General features: G+C 34.2%; 1 protein-coding gene across 2 annotated transcripts in view; it reads left to right on the forward strand.

The window, feature by feature from the left end:
• CCSER1 (coiled-coil serine rich protein 1) overlaps positions 1-22540 on the forward strand; it is a 1304443-nt gene that overhangs the window by 277957 nt on the left and 1003946 nt on the right. For both annotated transcript variants that reach the window (XM_057726476.1, XM_057726475.1), the window contains exon 5: positions 5914-6034. In XM_057726476.1, coding sequence (XP_057582459.1) covers positions 5914-6034 — 121 coding nt within the window. The remainder of the gene's footprint in view (positions 1-5913; positions 6035-22540) is intronic.

The raw sequence follows: 22540 nt of genomic DNA on the forward strand, positions 1-22540 counted from the left end.
AGTGTTTCCGTGAGTTAAGCTTTGCTAGAGGATTGTTATGTGGTAAATACATGGACCTGGGATATTTGGAAAGAAAAATACAAAAGTGAACACTTCCAAGTCAAAAAGCAAATTCTTTTCTTTTAACCTTACAATTTGCTCATTGATAGTAAACTATTCTGATGAATTGGAGTGGTGACTTCAAATGTGTAATACTTATAAATGATACTTATAAGTTAACTGTGCTCTAGGCACCTTCAGTAATTTGAATGTTTAAATTTTGTGTGAAAGAGAAACATGCCTCTCCTAATAAATCTTTGGCATTTTTGTAAACATTTATTAAAATATATTGCTTTTTAGTATTTTAAGATTGATTTTATAAATTAAAGGACCAAATGAAGATAGAAGTTCAGTAATTAAATGAAATAGTTTTGATATATAAAACTGGAGAGAAAGAGCAACTTAAAATTTTAGTTTTTAGGTTTTGTATCTCAGTTTATTATGACTGTGAAATAAACATTTTGTAGTAATAGAGAGTCATTTCATGTAATAGCATATTCTTTGTGGTGTAATAAAAAGTTACATGGCAAAATCAGACTACTCAGTCTTAAACCTAGAAATGATTTCTACTGTGCCCCATGTTTATAGATTTTGGACTTAGGAATCTAGTAGGTTTGATCATTTTTGGCATTCCTATGCTTTAACTACCCAGAAATAAGTAAGAGTAGTGCTTAGAACAAAAACTTAGGATAAGTAATTCTTGTGACTCTCAAACACTTTCCTTGATTTTTAAACCTTACTTGTATAATCTCATAATCAATTGTCAGTTTATCGTGTCTGAATCATTCTTTTCATAGTAAATGATGATTGCTGACAACGGACTTCCTCTGGATGTAGTTCCAGCAGTTCTACGTGCGACCTTCTCGAATGCCCCAATTAATGACCCCAATCTTGGCAAAAAGGCTCTATCTGTCCATAAAGAAATGAGGATTTTGATTTTTCAGTCAGCTTTCCTCTGACATTCCTAGTATGAAAAGCCTATGATAGATTTGTCTGTACTTCATGCAATACATTTACAACAACGATTCTTTTCACAGAAGAGCAAATTTAGCATATAAATTTGTAGGTTAGTGCCTCAAATTATTATTTGCATCTTTGGTTGGAAGCAATAGTGGAAAAATGTATTGATTCTTTTCAACTCATGGAAGCTGGAAACCTACTTGAATGTGCAATGCCTTGACACTGGCTCAGGCTTTTTAAGTTACATTATGAAATAATTATCTGCTGTTCCTTTTTAAAATTTAGAAGTTAATACTGTTTTCATATGTTTTTAAAGCTAACTTTATAAGTACAATTAAAATGTGAGTAATTAAAACAAAAGTTGTTTGTTTATTCTCTGCTTTCTCCTAAAGTCAGTTTTTCTAATCATAAGAGTTAAATCTGAGTGGTGAACCATTTGTACTTGATGTGATTTAGAAAGTACAGAAATCATCCTTGCCTCAAGCCAGGGTTCCTACAGTTTCGATAGTGCCTAAGCGTGCCACTAGGATTCAATCCCATAGATTAAAAAATCAAAAGCCCCTGGTAGTATGGTAATAGATGGATTTGAGGGAAATCTATGAAGTAAGTATTGTTCCTTGAACAGTTTTAGAATGATCAACTAGTCTGGTCACTTACAATGTCTTCTGAAAAAGTGATCTTGTGGGGGAGAGTGAGGAAAAAGGAGGAAGTATTCAGAAAATGAGAATAAATTTAATCTGGTTAAATTAGAAAAATAGTTTTCCTGAAGGAGTTTTAAGACGTTATACTGTTTTGAGACCAATATCAGTATTTCACACATCTGTTCATCTATTCTTGTTCTCATGACTGTATTTTAACACGTTTTATTGTTCCTGTTTATAAAAGTAAGAAAAGATCACTGTAGGAAATTTGGAAAAGATGAAAAACTAGAAAGAAGAAAATGAAATCACCCACTGTTGAATAACCCAAACTTTAACTCCTGTAGTAATTTTTATATGTTTACCTTTCAAATATAAAGGGCTTCTTGTTTCATAAAATTCAACATAATTAGCAAACCATATTAACTTATTTTACTCCAATACTTTTTGTAAAAATGTATCTACTCAATCCTACAAATGTGAAAAAATATGAGCGATATTATTCCATAAAAATTGTGTATTGTTTTCTTCTTGTATCTCTAAATGTTTAAAAATGTACCCATTGCCTATTAGTGAAGTGTTAAGGTAGAGACTTGTGTTGGCTGACAATTATGACAATCAATACTTTCATTGATCTTATACTGTAATTCCTTTCAGAGTCTAGCAATAATTCAGTATTCGTATCAGAAATATTTAAATTTCTCTCTGCTTACACAGAAATTTGTAAGGTGTTTTTGTCAGGGAGATTAAATAAATATCATCTTAATATATAGACTTTCTCCATTCCCACTGACATCCATAACCTTTTGTAAAATGTTGTAGGGCAACAAAAGTTTATGATCTTTTCTTAAAAAGCAAATGTTAAAAAGCCACTAAATTGGACATCTTTTTCAAACTTGAAATTTCCCTTTACTCTGTATCATAAAGATTTCTTCTAATATAGTATTTTCCCCTTTAGTTAATAATATTCCTATGATTCTTCAAAAGTAATCTATGCATTCATGGCATGGTAAAATATGATAATAATACCCAAGAACTCCTATGATAACCTAATTACTATACAGAGTAGTTCACATCATGGCCACTGTGATATAAGGTTATGATTTACTTTTTAAATGTGCACCGTGGTTTGGAAGAACAACTTTTGCTACATCAGAACATAGTGATCAAATGAATATCCATTACTCTTTTGACCCTCAGAAATCCTTTCTCTTCTCAGTGACGTATTGCTAAGGTTTGTTTTATTTCTTTTTTTCTTTCTGCCTCAGAAAGGACAGCCTGGGCATATTCTTTGTTTTGAAAAATCTATACAACCCTTTTATTATCCCATTCACTTCTTTTGAAGTTGCTTATTTACCTAACTTGCATTTATTACACTAATTTTTATATTTTGTGATAAATGCAATTTAAAGATATTAAAACTCGAGTGTAATTTAATTTCAGCTTAATATAAAACCTCAGTCATTTACATGGAGCTCCCAACCGTCCATCTTTAGGCAGGTACATTAATTGTCACTTTCATCATGTAAAAATTAAAGGGGCTTATTTTCTTACTGACTTAGTCATTCATTTTTTTAACTTCAATACTTCTGAGTTCAGTGTCAATTGTTTCAACCTCCACATTATGAAAATTAAGTGTTAATACTCATTTTACCTTGAGTAAACAAATGATCCCTATTTTTGTTTTTTAATAACTTTTATTGAGATATAATTGACATACAGTAAACTGCATATATTTAAAGTGTATACTTTGATATTTTTTTCTTATTAGTAATGTATATATGGCAATCCCAGTCTTGCAATTCATCCCACCCCAACCTTCCCCCCCACCCCTCCGCTTTCCCCCTGTGGTGTCATATGTTTGTTCTCTACATCTGTGTCTCTGTTTCTGCCTTGCAAACAGGTTGATTTGTACCATTTTTCTATAGTCCACATATATGTGTTAATATACAATATTTGTTTTTCTCTTTCTGACTCACTTCACTCCGTATGACAGTCTCTAGGTCCATCCATGTCTCTAAAAATGTCCCAGTTTCCTTGCTTTTCAGAGCTGAGTAATATTCCATTGTATGTATGTACCACATCTTCTTTATCCATTCATCTGTTGATGGGCATTTAGGTTGCTTCCATGTCCTGGCTTTTGTAAATAGTGCTGCAATGAACATTGGAGTGCATGTGTCTTTTTGAATGATGGTGTTCTCTGGGTATATGCCCAGCAGTGGGATTGTTGGGTCATATGGTAATTCCATTTTTAGTTTTTTAAGGAACCTCCATACTGTTCTCCATAGTGGCTGTATCAATTTACATTCCCACCAACAGTACAAAAGGGTTCCTTTTTCTCCACACCCTCTCCAGCATTTACTGTTTGTAGATTTTCTGATGATGCCCATTCTGACTGGTGTGAGGTGATACCTCATTGTGGTTTTGATTTGCCTTTCTCTAATAATTAGTGATGTTGAGCAGCTTTTCATGTCCCTCTTGGCCATCTGTATGTCATGCCTGTTTAGGTCTTCTGCTCATTTTTTGATTGGGTTGTTTGTTTTTTTGATATTGAGCTGGATGAATTGTTTATATATTTTGGAGGTTAATCCTTTGTCCATTGATTCATTTGCAAATATTTTCTCCCATTCTGAGGGTTATCTTTTCGTCTTGTTTATAGTTTCCTTTGCTGTGCAAAAGCTTATAAGTTTCATTAGGTCCCACTTATTTATTTTTGTTTTTATTTCCATTACTTTAGGAGGTGGGTCAATAAAGATTTTGCTGTGATTTATGTCAAAAAGTGTTTTCCCTACATTTTCCTCTAGGAGTTTGATAGTGATCCCTATTTTTGAAAAAAAAAAAATCTTGTTTACCTAGAGCATTTTCCCTGCTCATTCTCTCTTTTCCTTAAAAAAAAAAATAACTTGGCTCTATTTTTCCCTCATAGAGATCTAGAAGTAAATGTTGTCATCTGGTCAGAAGTTTTTTTGCCCTGATACTTGAGAAATATCTCTAGAAGAAATTAAAACTTCATTGAAACTTGGGGGAAGGGAGGACATTTCTTTCTTGTCCACAGGAGAATCCTACCATTAAGCGTATTTCTTGGAACATGCCAGTTAGTTCACTAAATATTTATTGATAAGTGAATGCTGTCCCTGAGAAATGATTCAGTAATTTTTATTCTTAATCTGTTTCATCACTAGCAGTGTTTAAGGAAACAGTAGAAGTTTAAAATACAATAGAGTTTTCTTCTCCCAGCTATGATGGATTTGTTTGTTTTAGACTCAAAGCTTATGCCAAGAACAAGTAGAGAAAATTAAACTTTTAAAAAATCTGTTTGATGACATTGGAGAGATGATGAAGAAACCAGGGCTCTGCCTCTTTGACACATACTGGGCAGTAATCTGTGCCTCTTGAGTGCCGCAAAATTGTTTTAAATTCAGCTCTGCTTTTAGTGGTCATCTATTTTATCTCAGATTCTCACACTAGGCAGATTAATAATTCAGCAGATACTTTTAGGGGAAAATTGAAGAACATTGGGATCATTTCTTTTGCCTCTTTCTCTTTGAGATTATAGCCCCATACTTCTCGTATGACCTGCATGCTCCTATTCCATTTTTGTCCTCTCTTTCACTAGTGTGTGCTGTCATCTTTACTATTTGCCTCTTTCTACATGTTGTCCCAGTCATGGTTCTTGAAATGAATATTTAGATCAGTGATCATTCATCGTTCATTTATAATCAACTCAAATATCACTTCCAGTACTATTAGTTTTTATTTCTTTGCCTGCACTTTTATTTCTATTGGCAAATTCTTTCCTTAGGTTATCCATTTTTGTAAAATGTCACAGGGGTTTATCACTGGGAGAGAAGGAAGCAATTTAACTATACACTTTGATATCTCTGCTTAAACTGAGTAGCAGATGCATAGTGACCAATCCTTGCCAGACTTTGAATGAACATCTCATATTTGTGTAGTGATTTGTGGAGATCGACTGTGTTTAATTTGTGCATTTCTTATTCTTCAGTGAAATGCTTTTTTTAAATGAAGGATTATAAAATATGGGCAACACCTTTTCCACTGTGTGGCTTAAAAAGAAAGGGAAGAAAAAGTACCTAAGGTCATACAGCTAGTGAGTGGAAAGACAAAATAGAAAATGATAATTAAAGCTAATTTAATGATAATTAATGTTTTAGTTGAATTATCTCTTTCATTTGACTGAAAATAAAAAAGATAAAAAGAGAGAATAGTCGAGACATAATTGTGACATTTACAATTATTATTTCTAATAAAACAGTTTGCCGGGAGGATTCATACCACTCTGTGGTCTCATGTGCTGCTGTAGTTCTCACTCCTATGGAACCAACAATAGAGATGAAGAAAAGAGAAGAACTAAAATTTTCTGAACCTTCAAAACAGTAAGTCGTTCGTTTGATTTTTTAGAATTTTGTAAAACATTAGATAATTACATAACTGATCAGAATTAGATCACTCAGAAATTGTGATTTATAATGAATATTAATACTAGTATATTGTGAGAACAGCAATAAATTTTGCACATTTAAAAAAAATCGATTTATCCTATAATGCCTCAATGAATAACTTCTGTCTTCTGACTTTGCATGTTTGAACTATATGCCATTCAAGTTTCATTTTGTTACCTCATCTCAGTGACATGAGTAAGTAGACTGAAGCCCTTCATTTCCTTAACACTGTGATTATGGATGTACTGTTCTTGGATTCCTTATTTTATAGTTGTAGGCTTTAATGGTCTAAAATATGATCAATTTTATTTTATTTTGTTTTTTAAAATTTATTTATTTATTTATTTATTTATTGGTTGTGTTAGGTCTTCGTTGCTGCACACAGGCTTTGTCTAGTTGCAGTAAGTGGTGGCTACTCTTCGTTGTAGTGCATGGGCTACTCATTGCCATGGCTTTTCTTGTTAGGAAGCACGGGCTCTAGGCACATGGGCTTCAGTAGTTGCAGCACACAAACTCAGTAGTTGTGACTCAGGGGCTCTAAAGTGCAGGCTTGATAGTTGTGGCAGAAAGGCTTAGTTGCTTCATGGCATGTGGGATCTTCCTGAAGCAGGAATTGAACCCGTGTCTCCTGCATTGGCAGGCGGATTCTTAACCACTGCACCACCTAGGAAGTCCCCTGATCAATTTTAAATATAAATTTCTTAGACTTAAGTTGGTTTGCACTTTATAAGGAATGAAAGTTATTTTTAACTTTACACTATGTAATATTTCCATATTTTTCCATTTAAACAGATTAAGCTTCATTTAAATTTAAACTTGATCTTACATTGAATAAATAACAGATTTTTTCCTTATAATGGCCAAAGAGAATTAAATTCATAATAGCAAATGTAAGATACATGGACTTGAAATATCAAATAAACTAGGATTATTTCTAGTTATATATTAAGTAAATTAAAAGGGAAAACCTACTGATGATTTTCTAGTGAAAGTAGTGCCGTGCTTGCTTTAACGTCTTGGGTAGGAGACTAGGTGACATATGGTGCTGCCAAGGATTTCTGGCTGCAGTAGGAGTTACCTTGAAGTACCTACTGTTTTTCCCTATTAGTTTAACTGTATTATACTTGTTTGTTTCTTGAGGTCTTTCTACTGGATAAGCTCCTAAAGACTGAGTTTCCTGGAACATGATAGTATCTGATAATCTTTGTGAAATCATTTAGAAAATCCCTTAATGTTACATTCAGTAATGTCAAGTTCAAATGGAATAATGTATATATTTGATGACATAAAGATAGTACTAATATTCTCATTATAGAGGAAAGAAATACTAACCAATTCAGAAAATAGTGATTGTAATTCAGTTTTAGTGCAATCTAAAAGTGAAAACAATTTAACTACTCTTAATATAGTCTAATTTTTAGCTTCCAAAAGCCTTTTCTTGTCTAGTAGGAGAAAAATTACATCTCATATATGCCAATTGAATTATATTAGAAAACATTCATTTTTTGCAATGTATGTATGAGTTTATATATTTGTAAACTGAATCTTAAATTCTCTTAATTATCTTTCAGCGACTCTATTCAAAAGTGGTGAATAGTATTGTTTGCTTACATAAAATGTCTTTTTTTCCAGTCTTAGCTACTTTATAAATATTCATTCTTCTTTATTCTGAGGTATATATTGAAGTAGACAGCATTTGTTAACTGGCTGTTCTTTTTCTTCCTGTTACCCTACATTCACTCTGATACTCCTCTGTATTCTCTGAGTCTACTTTCTTATTTAAATACTCTTCCTCAACACAATCATTCATTCATTTCTATAGGTTTTGTTATTGTTTTTGTTTTTCTGAGTCAGAAAGACCTTAGTTAAAATCTTAACTTTTCTACATAGTAGGTGGAAATTGGAGACATTCTACTTAAACTCATGGTGTTTTTTCCTACATCTGTTAATTGGGGTGGTATCACCATCTTTACAGGGTCATTGTGAGCGTTATGTGAAATGGTTTTGTTAAAGGACTTGAAATCTAAAAATCTGTAAAGTGTTAGTTATGTTCCCTCTTCCATAGCTTCAACTACCAACATTACTGATGATTTATATATTCTTCTCCTAAAGGCTTTTCTTAATGCAAGTCTAATATATAAGGTTCTTTTTTTTTTTTAAGAACTTTTATTGAGATACAGTTAACAGACAATAAACAGCATATATTTAGAGTGTACAATTTGCTATCCCAATCTCCCAATTCATTCCCCCCCAACCCTCCCTGCTTTCCCCACTTGGTGTCCATGTGTTTGTTCTCTACACCTGTGTCTCTATTTCTGCCTTGTATTTCCTCTTTCATAGTTGTTAGCATTTGCCTTATGTATTGAGGTGCTCCTATATTGGGTGCATATATATTTATAATTGTTATCTCCTCTTCTTGGATTGATCCCTTGATGTTTATGTAATGTCCTTTCTTGTCTCTGGTAACATTTTTTATTTTAAAGTCTATTTTATCTGATATGAGTATTGCTACTCCAGCTTTCTTTTGATTTTCATTTGCATGGAATATCTTTTTCCATCCCCTCACTTTCATTCTGTATGTGTGCCTAGGTCTGAAGTGGGTCTCTTGTAGACAGCATATATATGGGTCTTGTTTTTGTATCCATTCAGCCAGTCTGTGTCTTTTGGTTGGTGTATTTAGTCCATTTACATTCAAGGTAATTATTGATATGTATGTTCCTATTTCCATTTTCTTAATTGTTTTGTTGTTGTTGTTGTAGGTCCTTTTCTTCTCTTATGTTTCCCGCTTAGAGAAGTTCCTTTAGCATTTGTTGTAGGGCTGGTTTGGTGGTGCTGAATTCTCTTAGCTGTTGCTTGTCTGGAAAGCTTTTGATTTCTCCTTTGAATCTGAATGAGATCCTTGCTGGGTAGAGTATTCTTGGTTGTAGGTTCTTCCCTTTCATCACTTGAAATATATCATGCCACTCCCTTCTGGCTTGCAGAGTTTCTGCTGAGAAATCAGCTGTTACCCGTATGGGAGTTCCCTTGTATGTTATTTGTTGTTTTTCCCTTGTTGCTTTTAAAACATTTCTCTGTCTTTAATTTTTGTCAACTTGACTACTATATGTCTTGGCGTGTTTTTCCTTGGATTTATCCTGCCTGGGACTCTCTGTGCTTCCTGGACTAGGGTAGCTATTTCCTTTCCCATGTTAGGGAAGTTTTCAACTAGAATCTCTTCCAATATTTTCTCGGGTCCTTTCTCTCTCTCTTCTCCTTCTGGGACCCCTGTAATGCGAATGTTGGTGTGTTTAACATTGACCCAGAGGTCTCTTAGGCTGTCTTCAGTTCTTTTCATTCTTTTTTCTTTATTCTTTTCTGCATCAGTGATGATCACCATTCTGTCTTCCAGGTCACTTATTCACCCTTCTGCCTCAGTTAATCTGCTATTGGTTCCTTCTAGTGTATTTTTCATTTCAGTTATTGTGTTGCTTATCTCTGTTTGTTTGCTCTTTACTTCTTCTAGGTCTTTGGTAAACTTTTCGATCTTTGCATCCAGTCTTTTTTGAAAGTCCTGGATCATCTTCACTATCATTATTCTGAGTTCTTTTTCTGTAAGGGTGCCTATCTCCTTTTCATTTAGTTGTTTTTCTGTGGTTTTATCCTGTCCCTTCATCTGGTACAAAGTCCTCTGCTTTTTCATTTTCTCGATCTTTCTGTGGCTGTGGTTTTCAGTTCCACAAGACGAAATACTGCTGATACTGCTTGATACTGCTGTCTGCCCTCTTGTGGAGGAAGCTATCTAGGAGGCTCCTGTATGCTTCTTGATGGGAGGGACTGATGGTGGGTAGGGCTGGGTGGGTGGAGCTCGGTAAAGCTTTAATCCGATTTGGTGGGCGGAGCGCTGTAAGCCTTTAATCTGCTTGTCTGCTAATGGGTGGGGCTGTGTTCACACCTTGTTGGTTGTTTGGCCTGAGGCCACTTAGTACTGGAGCCCACAGGCTCTTTGGTGGGGCTAATGGAGGACTCTGGAAGGGTTCACACCAATAAGCACTTCCCAAAACCCCTGCTGCTAGTGCCCCTGCCTCCTTGGTGAGCCACAGCTGCCCCCCCCACCTCTGCAGGCAACCCTCCAACAGCAGCAGGTAGGTCTGGTTCAGTCTCCTGTGGGGTCACTGCTCCTTCCCCCTTGGGTCCTGGTGAGCACATTTTTTTGTGTGCGCTCCAAGAGTAGAGTCTCTGTTTCTCCCAGTTCTGTGGAGGTCCTGTAATCAAATCCCACTGGCTTTCAGAGTCTGATTCTCTGGGGATTCTTCCTCCCGTTGCTGGACTCCAAGGTTGGGAATCCTGATGTGGGGCTCAGAACCCTCAGTTTAGTGGGTGGACTTCTGCAGTATAACTGTTCTCCAGTTTGTGAGTCACCCACCCAGCATTTATGGGATTTGATTTTAACACAATTGCGCCCCTCCTACCGTCTCATTGTGGCTTCTCCTTTGTCTCTGGATGTGGGGTGTCTTTTTTGGTGAGTTCCAGTGTCTTTCTGTTGATGATTGTTCAGTAGTTAGTTGTAATTCTGGTGCTCTTGCGAGAGGGAGTGAGCACAGGTCCTCCTACTCTGCCATCTTAATCCTATCTCTGATACATAAGGTTCTTGAGTGGGCTTGTCTAAGTGTCCTACCAGAATCTTTTACTAAGTATATTTAAACCAAATTGATGACTCCTCTAGCCCCCTCAAGCTTTTCATCCCTTCTGATTTCCATATTTATGTAAAGTGACCATTATCTTCTTTTCTTAAATTCTCGGTATGTTTTCCTCTCACATCTCACAGTTAGTTATTGATTACTTGATTAATATCTTTATTATATTTTTCTTATCATTTGAGCTAACCAGGAAGACATATACGTCTCATATTTTAAAACTTTTTGTAACATATTTTCAATATGATCTTAATAAAGCCATTCAAATAGTGGTCATCTATCAAATGAAAATTACACATGCCCTCCATACTGTTTTGAGAGTTAAATGATGACTATATGGTAAGAACACAGTATAATTCAGACATAATAATTAATTCAAAGCTCTTGTTTGCCAATGAGAGAAGCCCCAATGTAAATTGATTTTAGAAAAATCAAAGGTGGTGGTTGTTATTGGCTCATGTAATTGAAAGTATAGAGGTAGAAATTTCCTCAAGTATGGTTGAGTCTGGTACTCAGATGATGTCAAGAAGGGTCATTTTCTCCATCTGCATCTCTTTGCTCTGCTTTCTGATATGTAGTTTCCATTTTCAGAGAGGTTCCTCTAGTGACATTAGTGCCTTCAGCAGGCACTGGGATGGATTTTTATCTTTTCAACAAATCCAGTGGAAAGAAATGGTTTCTCATTCCCTAATTTAATCAAAACAGAGCCCCATATTTGAGTGTCATTGGCTTTGACCAGCTTGACTTGTTTGACATGACTATGCTGAAGCAATCACTGTACCCAGGAATATTTGATGATGTGATTGGCTGGAACCAGGTTACTTGACACACTCTGGAGCAGAGGGTGGAGATGAGAAGGGAAAGGTGAGTCCACACTCGAAATATGGGTTATGTTGGTTAAAGAAGGCAGGTATGGATGCTAGAAAGTCAAAACAATGGATACTCAATATAGGTAGTAATATTAGCACCATTCGTTTTAAATTAGAATTCTTTATTGTGTTTAAACTGTAGACTTTGAAATACAACATTAAAATACAATTATATATATCTTTATATCTTGTTTTAAATGATTTTTCACCTATTTATTTTTTTATTTCATATTATTTGATCCAGCTGTGCTGTTGAGAGACAGTATAACTTAATGGTTAGGAATTCAGGCCTTAGACTAATTTTTGATGCTGTCTTAACCATAGTTTGTTTCTTTTTAATGTGGGAATTACTTTATCTATCTTACAGTGCAATGCCTAAAACACAATATGAAGGCAAGAAGATAAAAAGCTTGTAATTTTTTACAACAAATATATTAGATGAATAAACATATCACATTTTTATACATAGAGTTACTAAAGCCTTGTGTAGTATTCCTTTGTGTATTTTGGATTTCCCATTAGGAAAATTAATAACCCACCAGTATAATACTAAGATATTAGAAAGTTGTATGTTGAGGCATTGTCTTTGGGTACTTAACATTCCCTTTAAATTCAGGGTGGAATTATTTCTTTCAGTAAATTTTTATTTCAAATTTCATACACTTCACATGATGAATTCATAAACCATTGAGTGTTTGAAATGTAGGACTCACATAGTCCATGTAATTAAGAACTCATCAAATCTTTTGCTGGGAAGAATTGCAATAATTTTAGTACATGGGCTTTAGAACACATAAGATTGTACATACAAAAGAAGATGTAAGATAATGTATTTTGAGGTTATAATCTAGGTGAAGAGGTAAAATATGCACCTAGAAAGGTAAATCACAGTATAAAGGCAACAGATGCTTTTTCTCCAATGTAAGGAGTAGATTTTCATCAGGCACTTGATTATTTAAAGTTAAGTCAGGTTTATTGATATATCAGTATAAATTTATGAAAGTAAACCCAGAATATTGGCCTTAACTATATACCATTGTATTGATGTATCATCGTAGAGTGTAAGAAACATTTTATAACTGAAATAATTATATTATCTTACCAACTTTTAGTCATACTCTTGTGATTAATAAATATTCTATATTTGACCATTTATTTTTAAATATTAACATGTATTTATCAGTTTTAGATATATTTATTAATATTAAGAAAAAATAGCAATCATGAATTCCTATTAGTCATGAAGTAAAAATTTTTTAGCATAGCAAGTGATAAGGAGCAAATAACTAAATCTTTTAGGAAGGAAAGCTACATTCTGAGCATTATAGTGGGAGAGAGTCAGAGCTTGTCCCTCATTTATACACCTAAAGTTTATCTTAATTCAGAAAACGAAAGTGTGGATTTTACTTTACTTTTCAGTCTAGTCTGATAGGTAGCTCAGAATATCATGGAAAGGATAAATTTGCTGGAAAAATATAAAAATCTCTGTGATCCAATAAAATTATAGAATTTTCAAGTATATGACCATAAGCGTAGAATGTTATGATCAAAGCTTTGAGTATGAAGCTTTATAAATTTATAAAATCCTAATATTAAAAATATATGTCTATATATCCAGTCACACTTAGCATGTTACTCAAATCTAAACATTTCTTGAATCACAGATATGAGCAAATGAGCACAGATGTGAGCAAATGAAATGTACGTATAATTCAAAATCTGAAGAGAGTGAAAGAATACTGCTTCCATGATTGGTTTTGGATTTTATTTTGTGCTTTTTTTAGAAATGTGTTTGTTGAAATGCATAAACTCTGTTTGTACATACCATGGCTCAATAACTGAAATGAAGGAATTTTATGGACAGTTGTGAATTTAGAAATATAGAGGTGAAAGGGGAAATGAGAAATTATTCTGAAAACAATTATTCTGAGACTAACGATGAGAAAGTATTTCTTTGTCCATTTCTATGTTTTTATTCTATTTTATAGAGAGAGATCTAAACTTCCTAATAGATATGATCTATTGCTTCATTTTATGGAAATGAAGCATTACCTAACAAGGCCTCCATGTAGTGTTTCATGTTGTTGACCTGAGGAAGATTCGTGGAGCTGCTTCTAAAAGGTCATGGATGCTATCATTTAGTATAGAATGTCTTATTTTTAAAGAATGGCTAAAACTATCCTATTTTATTCTTAGAGAATGCTTAAGAATATACGTTTAAAGAAATGAAAGAAAGCTGGTAGGAGTAAAAGAGAGCCAAAAACATGTTTTTAAGCAGGGCCCAGGTAGCACAGTCAGATTTCTTGAAAACTTTGCCATGGTTTCTTTTAAAGAACAAATTGGTGTAGTGGGAGCTTTGGTATAATGGAGCTGCCTTGGGAGAACCAAATTGTCACCATTTCTTTCCAACTCCAAGTTCAGTGATCTCATGTTGGAAGCTTTCCCTCAGCAGTGGTGGGCATATTTACACCAGGGTAATTGGCAAATTCTATAAGTCAGGGCTTTTCCCTCTCCCGGAGTACTCGGTGTTAACTGTTTACCAACACACCTCTACATGGAGGAGATTGAGTGTCTACAGTAAGACCATTTAGGTGATTGCTGACAGTAGCTTGGATTAGGGTGCTGCCATTGGCTATGGTACAATGTGAAAAGTGGACTCAGTCAATATATTATTCAGAACCTAGGCAAATTATAGTTATTAAAATAAAGCTTATAATACCAAGCCCTTACCAAGAATAAAGAAGAAACTACTCATTGTAATTATCATAAGATAATATATTATCTTGATAATCCTAACATGTTATTTTGAATTAGTTTAGTCAAGGGGAAGTTTGATATTCTTTTAATTTATATTGGGTATTATCAATGGAATTATATGAGTGGGAAACATACGAAAATGCATTTTGCACAAAATTCCTTCTTGAATCATTACCATTGATTCTTACTGAAAATGCATGTAATGTAGGTAAATTTCATGTAAGTCCTTATGTAAATTTGGTAAATTTCACGTAAGTCCTTATGTAAATTCTTATGATTTTTTACCAGTGATTTTCCTCCTATATTTTATCTTTATTTACCATCTCCCACTTGGTGCCTTAAAACTCTCCCATTTAAAAAAAAAAGTCAGAAATTGAGGCATGACATAAATGGAAGCACATAGTTTGTGTCTGCTTGTGAAAGGCTTCTTTCAGTTAGCATGTTTTCAGGATTCATCCATATTGTTGCATGTGCCATGTTCCATACCCTTTTATTAGTGAGCAGTGTTTCATCACATGGATGTGTCAGAGTTTGGTTAGTAATTCCGTCCTGTCCTCTTTGACCTCACCTTGCAAACTCACTGAATCACAGAACCACAGGGCCTCATGGTGTGGAATAGGTGTAATAAAGGCCATCTTAATCCAACCTCACCTTTACACTACTGATATTCAGTGATTGGTACACTGCTCATGGAAAAGTTGCCCAACCCTTGCTTGCATACCTCCAGTGACAGGCCGCTTATTCCCTTAGTGGGCAGCTTCTTTTGTCCTTGGCCAGTCTTGCCTGTTAGGAAACTCTTCTTCATTTTCAGCCTAAATCTACCTCCCTAGATCATCTCCACAGAGGTCCTAGTTCTTGTCCTGGGGCCAGTCAGGGACAGTTAGCTCCCTCCTCCCCCACAGAAGCCATAAAGATCCAGGAGGCACAACTACCAGCCTATAGTGTGCTGGTAAATGTTTAACTTATAGCTCTAGTTTAGTTATTTTTGTTTCTGTATAATATTCCATCATATAAATGTATCAAAATGTACTTATCCAATTTCCTGTGAATGGATATGTACATGGCTTGCAGTGTTTGCTTTACAAACAGTTCTGCTATGAGCATTCATGGGCTCCTGGAGCTGGTGTGAGGTTTCTCTGAAAATGTATGGCAGAGTTGTAAGGCACGTACATTTTTCACTTGAACAGACATTACTGAACCATTCTCCGGCAGTCCTCATTGTCCACACCTTTGTCCACACTTAGCTTTGTAAGATTTTATACCTTTGCCAGTCTTACGGCTGTGAACCAGCATCTCGTGATTTTGATTTACATTGACTTCTTTCTAGTGATCTGGAGCATCTTCACAAGTGTTTTTTGGACATTTGTGTTTCCTGTTCCATAAATTACCTATCTGTATCTCTTGTCCATTTTTTTATTGGGGGACTAGTCTTTCATTTATATTTACTTGGAGAAGTTCTTTGTATATTCAGATTTCCAAACTTGAATTGCTACGTGCATTGCAAATCTTTTTTCCAGTTGGTGTGATGTTTTTTAATAAGTTGTGACTTCTAATAAACATAATTTTTATTTAAAAAAAGAAACAGGCATAAATATGATAAATATCAGGACACTATTATGCATATGAAACAGCCCTCTTCCCAGGCAGGTTTTCTAAAGAAACAATACCTGTTTTGTTATTTTAGCCAATTCAACAGTAGAGAAGGCTGTCAGAGGAGATAAGTGGAAAGATTTCTGTGGAGAGAGCTGTGGCCTAAATCTGAGTCTCCTCCACAGCTTTAGGAGAAGAAGTTGGAGTTTGGAGGAGTAACTTTCTAATCCCAATCTAGTGAAGGGTCTTCAAGAGAATCATTCAGAGAGTTTCAAATGTGTTTTCTGCAGTTAGAAACACAAAAAACAGATGTTGATTTATGCCTGAGAAAACTGAAGCAGAACATAGACTAGAGTCTGACACCTCCTAGGAAATCTGGAGAGTGAAGATGGGCTGGCCAACTGTGAAAGTAGTAGCATCTTAAAGTCTCAGAGCTGGTCAAGGAGACCACAAAGTTTTCTGTAAACTCTCTGGAGGGACTAGAAAACCCAGGAGATAGAGACGAAGGATACCCATCACTCTCAATAAGGGAACTGCAAAAGAGAGGCCCAGAAAGAGACCTCTGAAGAGACCACTTTTGTGCCCATTACTAGAGCCGAATGCAATCTCCTTAAAAGTCTTCTACTAAGTGAGGACCTCACCCTTCTACCTTTCACCCTGGTGGCAGGTGTACATTTACTGTGAGAGGATCCTTCTGTGTTTCATAGTATCTCTTCGCCTTGTTAGAAAATGTGGTCTCATCAGTCACTGGTTTATTAAATTAAATAAAAAAGATTCAAGAAGTAGATTGTTTTTATCTTTCATGTGTTACTCAAGGACTAGTGGATTTTAATACCAAATAAATAAAAATCCTAAGAGAAACTGCTTCCCTTGATTGAGTGTTGTTATTTTTTCTTTCTGCTCCTTAGTGAATCATAATATCTTGTCTCTTGTGCAGACCAGTCAAGAAATCCTATTGCAACATTTGCATCTGATCTGACAATCCTTCTTTGTATAGTGAGCACACAAATGCTATTTTTCAGGTGAATTGGGACAGCCTGATAAGATGACTGAAGTGTTTCAGTTCATCAGTGTAGCACAGTACCATTGTACTCTTTATAGTGTAATATAAATACAATTTATCAGATCACTAAAAAAGACTGCAGGTGCATCACCATTGTAATGAAAGTAGCTTTCATGCACAGATAAAAAGGATGATGCCAACTTCCAACTGCCCCTACTAACATATCCCTTGGAAAAATTATGTTTTCAGATAAATGTAATATTTCAATTAAATTTTTTGTTATGTAGGTAATAACATAAATTATTTAATAACATCATAAACAAAGGGTATATTACCCAGTATTAATTTCCTATTTTTCTCCTCTCAGGAGAGGTAGACTAGCACAGAAAAATCAAAAGCTTTGAAATCTAACATATCTCTACTTCACAGCAAGATGATGTAGGGCAAGTTATTAATTTTATTGAAATCAAATATCCTCATTGATAAAATAGGGACAATAGCATTTGCTTTGTAAGATTGTTTTAAGTATTCTTTTAAGTATTCAATATTTGAATGTAAAACAGGTAAAGTAATTCTGTGCACAAATAAAGAAAAGCAATAAAAAGTAACTGATTTGACCCCTCTTGTAGGCAGAAGTTGGTCATGAAAATAAGAGAGGTCTATAAAAAAAAAAGTGATGCTCTGTGGAATTTATGATTTTAGGTATTTCCTCAAGATTACCTATTCATAATATGTGATTGTCTACTTAATTTTTTTCATCTTTATTAGAGTATAATTGTTTAACAATGTTATGTTAGTTTCTGCTGTACAACAAAGTGAATCAGCTATATGTGTACATATATCCCCATATCCACTCCCTCTTGAGCCTCCCTCCCACCATCCCTATCCCACCCCTCTAGGTCATCCCAAAGCATCGAGCTGATCTCCTTGTGCTATGCAGCAGCTTCCCACTGGCTATCTGTTTTACATTTGGTGGTGTATATATGTCAGTGCTACTCTCTCACTTTGTCCCAGCCTCCCCTTCCTCCCTGTGTCCTCAAGTCCACTCTCTACATCTGTGTCTTTATTCCTGCCCTGCCACTAGGTTCATCAGTACCATTTTTCTCTATTCCATATATATGTATTTGTTTTTCTCTGACTTACTTCACTCTGTATGATAGACTCTAGGCCCATCCCACCTCACTACATATAATTCAATTTTGTTCCTTTTTATGGCTGAGTAATATTCCATTGTATATATGTGCCACATCTTCTTTATCCATTCATCTATCAGTGGACATTTAGATTCTTCCATGTCCTGGCTATTGTAAATAATGTTGCAGTGAACATTGTGGTACATGTATCTTTTTGAATTATGGTTTTCTCAGCGTATATGCCCAGTAGTGGGATTCCTAGGTCATATGGTCATTCTATTTTTAGTTTTTTAAAGAACCTCCAAACTGTTCTCTATAGTGGCTGTATGTCTGCTTAATTTTTAAAGGAGAGTTTTTCATCTGTTAGATTTGAGTCTCTTTTACAACAAGATCTTTTCTTTTTAATCTTCTGTAATACTTAGGATAATAATAACTAGTAGGTACTCAAAAATGCTGGAGAATTGATTAATTTTATTTATTTTTGAGGTAAAATAAATTATCTTTAATTTAGAAAGTAGAACCTTCTATTGTAGTTATCTGACACTATCAAATTGAAAATAAAGTTAGGTTTGATTATTACAGAGCCTCTGTTAATCTTTCAGTATTAACATAGTAAATATTTGAATAATTAATGTTTGAAGATGCCGCATGGAATTCAAACAGTAATTTTATCATACAGATTGAAAAGAAAGATCACTGAACTAGGAGTTTGGAAACCTGACTTGCAGGTCTGGGACAAGGCAAGACTATTTCTAAACCATAGTTCTCTGTAAAACAAACATTGGCAGCACAGATTTCACAGAGACATTCTAAGGAGTGAAAAGTCTAGGAAAACATTTTTTTTTTTTAAATCAGGTTTTCTTTTTATTGAGTTTTTTTTTTTTTAATCAGGTTTTCTTTTTATTGAGTTTTTTTTTTTTTTAAATCAGGTTTTCTTTCTATTGAGTTTTTTTTTTTTTTGGGGGGGGGTACACCAAGTTCAATCATCTGTTTTTATACACATATCCCCGTATTCCCTCCCTTCCTTGACTCCCCCCCCTCGAGTCCCCCCCACCCTCCCCGTCCCAGTCTTCTAAGGCATCTTCCATCCTCGAGTTGGACTCCCTTTGTTATACAACAACTTCCCACTGACTATCTATTTTACAGTTGGTAGTATATATATGTCTGTGCTACTCTCTCACTTCGTCTCAGCTTCCCCTTCACCCCCCGCCCCCTCCCATACCTCGAGTTCTCCAGTCCATTCTCTGTATCTGCATCCTTGTTCTTGTCACTGAGTTCATCAGTACCATTTTTAGATTCCATATATGTGAGTTAGCATACAATATTTGTCCTTCTCTTTCTGACTTACTTCACTCTGTATGACAGATTGTAGTTCTATCCACTTCATGACCTATAGCTCCATCTCATCCCTTTTTATAGCTGAGTAATATTCCATTGTGTATATATGCCACATCTTCTTTATCCATTCATTTGTTGATGGGCATTTAGGTTGCTTCCATGTCCTGGCTATTGTAAATAGTGCTGCAATAAACATTATGGTACAAGTTTCTTTTGGGATTATGGTTTTCTTTGGGTATATGCCCAGGAGTGGAATTACTGGATCATATGGTAGTTCTATTTGTAGTTTTTGAAGGAACCTCCAAATTGTTTTCCATAGTGGCTGGACCAACTTATATTCCCACCAACCGTGCAGGAGAGTTCCCTTTTCTCCACACCCTCTCCAACATTTGTGGTTTCCAGATTTTGTGATGATGGCCATTCTGATTGGTGTAAGGTGATACCTCATTGTGGCCTTGCAATGCCGGAAAACATCTTATAAAACGTGAAGGAACCTACTTTGCTTTGCTTTTTAGAGGAATCTATAATAACCATTCATGAATATTCTCAAATCTCTGAATTAAAGTATCCCCACAACTGCTGGAAAAATTAAGATTCTTTTAGACTAATTCACTAATTTGTTCTTTTAGACTAATTCTTTTAGACTAATTCACTCCCATGGACTTCTATAATATTTGACCACCTCTGTTATGGTACTCATTAGACAGAAGTGGCATTGCCTGTATCCTGTGCTCTCACCAGTGACTGAAGATAGGTATTTTTTGAGGACATATTTTCTATCAATTTTTGTTTGTTTGTTTTTTAATCTCCTGCACTTAGCACAAAATTTTATACTGGAATGTTATTTGTTGAATTTGTAAATACATTATTTAAAATAATACATTTATGTATTCAATAGCATTTACATAGTTCATACTAAGTGTCATGCACTGTTCTAAGCTTTACAAATATTAACTCATTTAATGCTCCCAACAATGTTATGTGTTATTATTATCCCCAGGTTACACCTGAGGAAACCAATGCACATATGGATTAAGTAATTTGTCCAACATGACCCTTTTAAAAAAGAATAAATTATATTTCCTTTTCAGTTACTTTACTAAATGTAGAACATGACACGCTAGACATTTTTTTTCATATTCAGTTCTTTTTATAGATTTTTACAACTTAAAAAATATGGATGTCATAAACCAATAATGCAAAGGGTGATTAGCATTTGCAAATCAACAGAAAAATAGAAGAATTTAAGTAACAAAATTCTTCACTGTTGATTATCACAATCAATCAGTGCCTCTTCATTTGTGCATATATTTCTCCTCAAATGAGCCAGCAAGAAAAGAAAACTTTTTTTAATGCTTCTTTCCTACTTAGTGTCATTCCTTTTATTAGCTACTTAACACTCTTTTGTTGTTGTTTTCTCTTTTTTATATTTCTTTGGAATATAGCTTTTATTAAGTTCATATCAGTCAGATTAAAGTTACATATTTCGTCAAGGTATAAAAAGGCATATGTGAATTTAGAGAAATAATATAAGATGGGGGAAAAAAGGTGTTCTCTACAACCAACATATCCATTTAAAATGTTACATGCTTTCAGAGATATCATAATTCAGTGCATCAGAATAAAGTATTGATAAAAGAACTTACATATTTAGATACTTTTTATAGAATTTAGTTATTGAATGACTTTTACAGAAATAAGCTTAGTATTTTCTCTGTGACTTGAGACCAGAAATAATGTCATGTTTGTGATTCTGTGTGGACCTAAAAGGCATAATGAAGATCTACAAGTAAGATACCTACAAAGATAGATTATGGTATAAGAATGGATTTTACAATAGTCAATGGATGTAGCAGGCTTCTTGTCATTGCAATTTTTATGTGACTATTTTTGTATCAATGATGTAGGTGGATTTAGGCCATAGAAGTATCTGGACCCAGTGATCTTTAAAATCTCTTCCAATTTGGAGAATCCATTCCAAACAAGATCAACTACGTTTTGTTATTATTATTATTGTTATTTAGTTCAAAGTATTATACATTCCTTTGATTTAAAGATGTTACATTTAGCTTAAGACAAGATATAACTTGGTCAATTACTACAAGATTGTTAATTTTATTTTTTAACAAAACTAAGGTATAAGAAAAGCTTTTTAAAGGGTGCTATGTTTTTATATCAATTATTTTTCTTTGTATTTTTTATGTGTTTAGTTATTCCACACCAGTTATTATTTCACCATAAGGCTATTTTTGCCCCCCCCCCCCCATTTTTGCCTCCTCTTTAAAACAAGGAATTTAAAATAAATATTTTGTAAAGTTACATAATCTCTTACTCTGACATTCTCAGTTGCTATTTTAACATTTCTGTGTACTATGTAATTTCAAAAATTTGACACAATAAGCAGTAAGAATTAAATATTGGTAAAAATACAATAATTTTCTATTTTTAAATTTTTGTTATTTAAAACCAATTCTATTATGTTTATGTCAATCTATAAGCTCCAGCGTCTTCTGAACTAAAATCTGTTGCATTCCAGGTGAAAATTTAAATATTTTTCCCCTCTTAGTAGCACATTGTGTTTCAGGATATTCTTATTTTCTTGTCCCATCCTACCATAAGCTGATTGACTAAATGATCAGCTAAGTTAAATGTGTAAATGCCAAAAGGCAGTATTAGGCTAAAGAGGTTCACAGAATTATATGTTTATACTTTTTTCTACTAAGTGTGTTATTTCGACTATATTATAAGTAGCTATTAAAATAATCCCATACTTGACCATCCTCAGAATTCGATAATATAGTAAAGCTATAGAAGTAATCTCTCTTTTTTTTCTATTTTCTGTTTTGAAATTCACGCATTTCAAGAGAAAATGCTCTTTTGCTTAAACAAATAAAACTGAAAATTATTGCATTATATTGAACTGTACACACATGCTTTATCATTTAATTGGAGTAAGAGACAAAATAGAAAGCATTTTTAAAATGAATGAAAGTTTACTTTCAGAGAATTGATAATGTCAAAATATATAATGGGAAGCAGGTGGCTGACAACAGTTTTATGATTTAAGTTTAATATAG

Source organism: Hippopotamus amphibius, chromosome 3 (genome assembly GCF_030028045.1).
Source record: "Hippopotamus amphibius kiboko isolate mHipAmp2 chromosome 3, mHipAmp2.hap2, whole genome shotgun sequence".
Lineage (NCBI taxonomy): Eukaryota > Metazoa > Chordata > Mammalia > Artiodactyla > Hippopotamidae > Hippopotamus > Hippopotamus amphibius.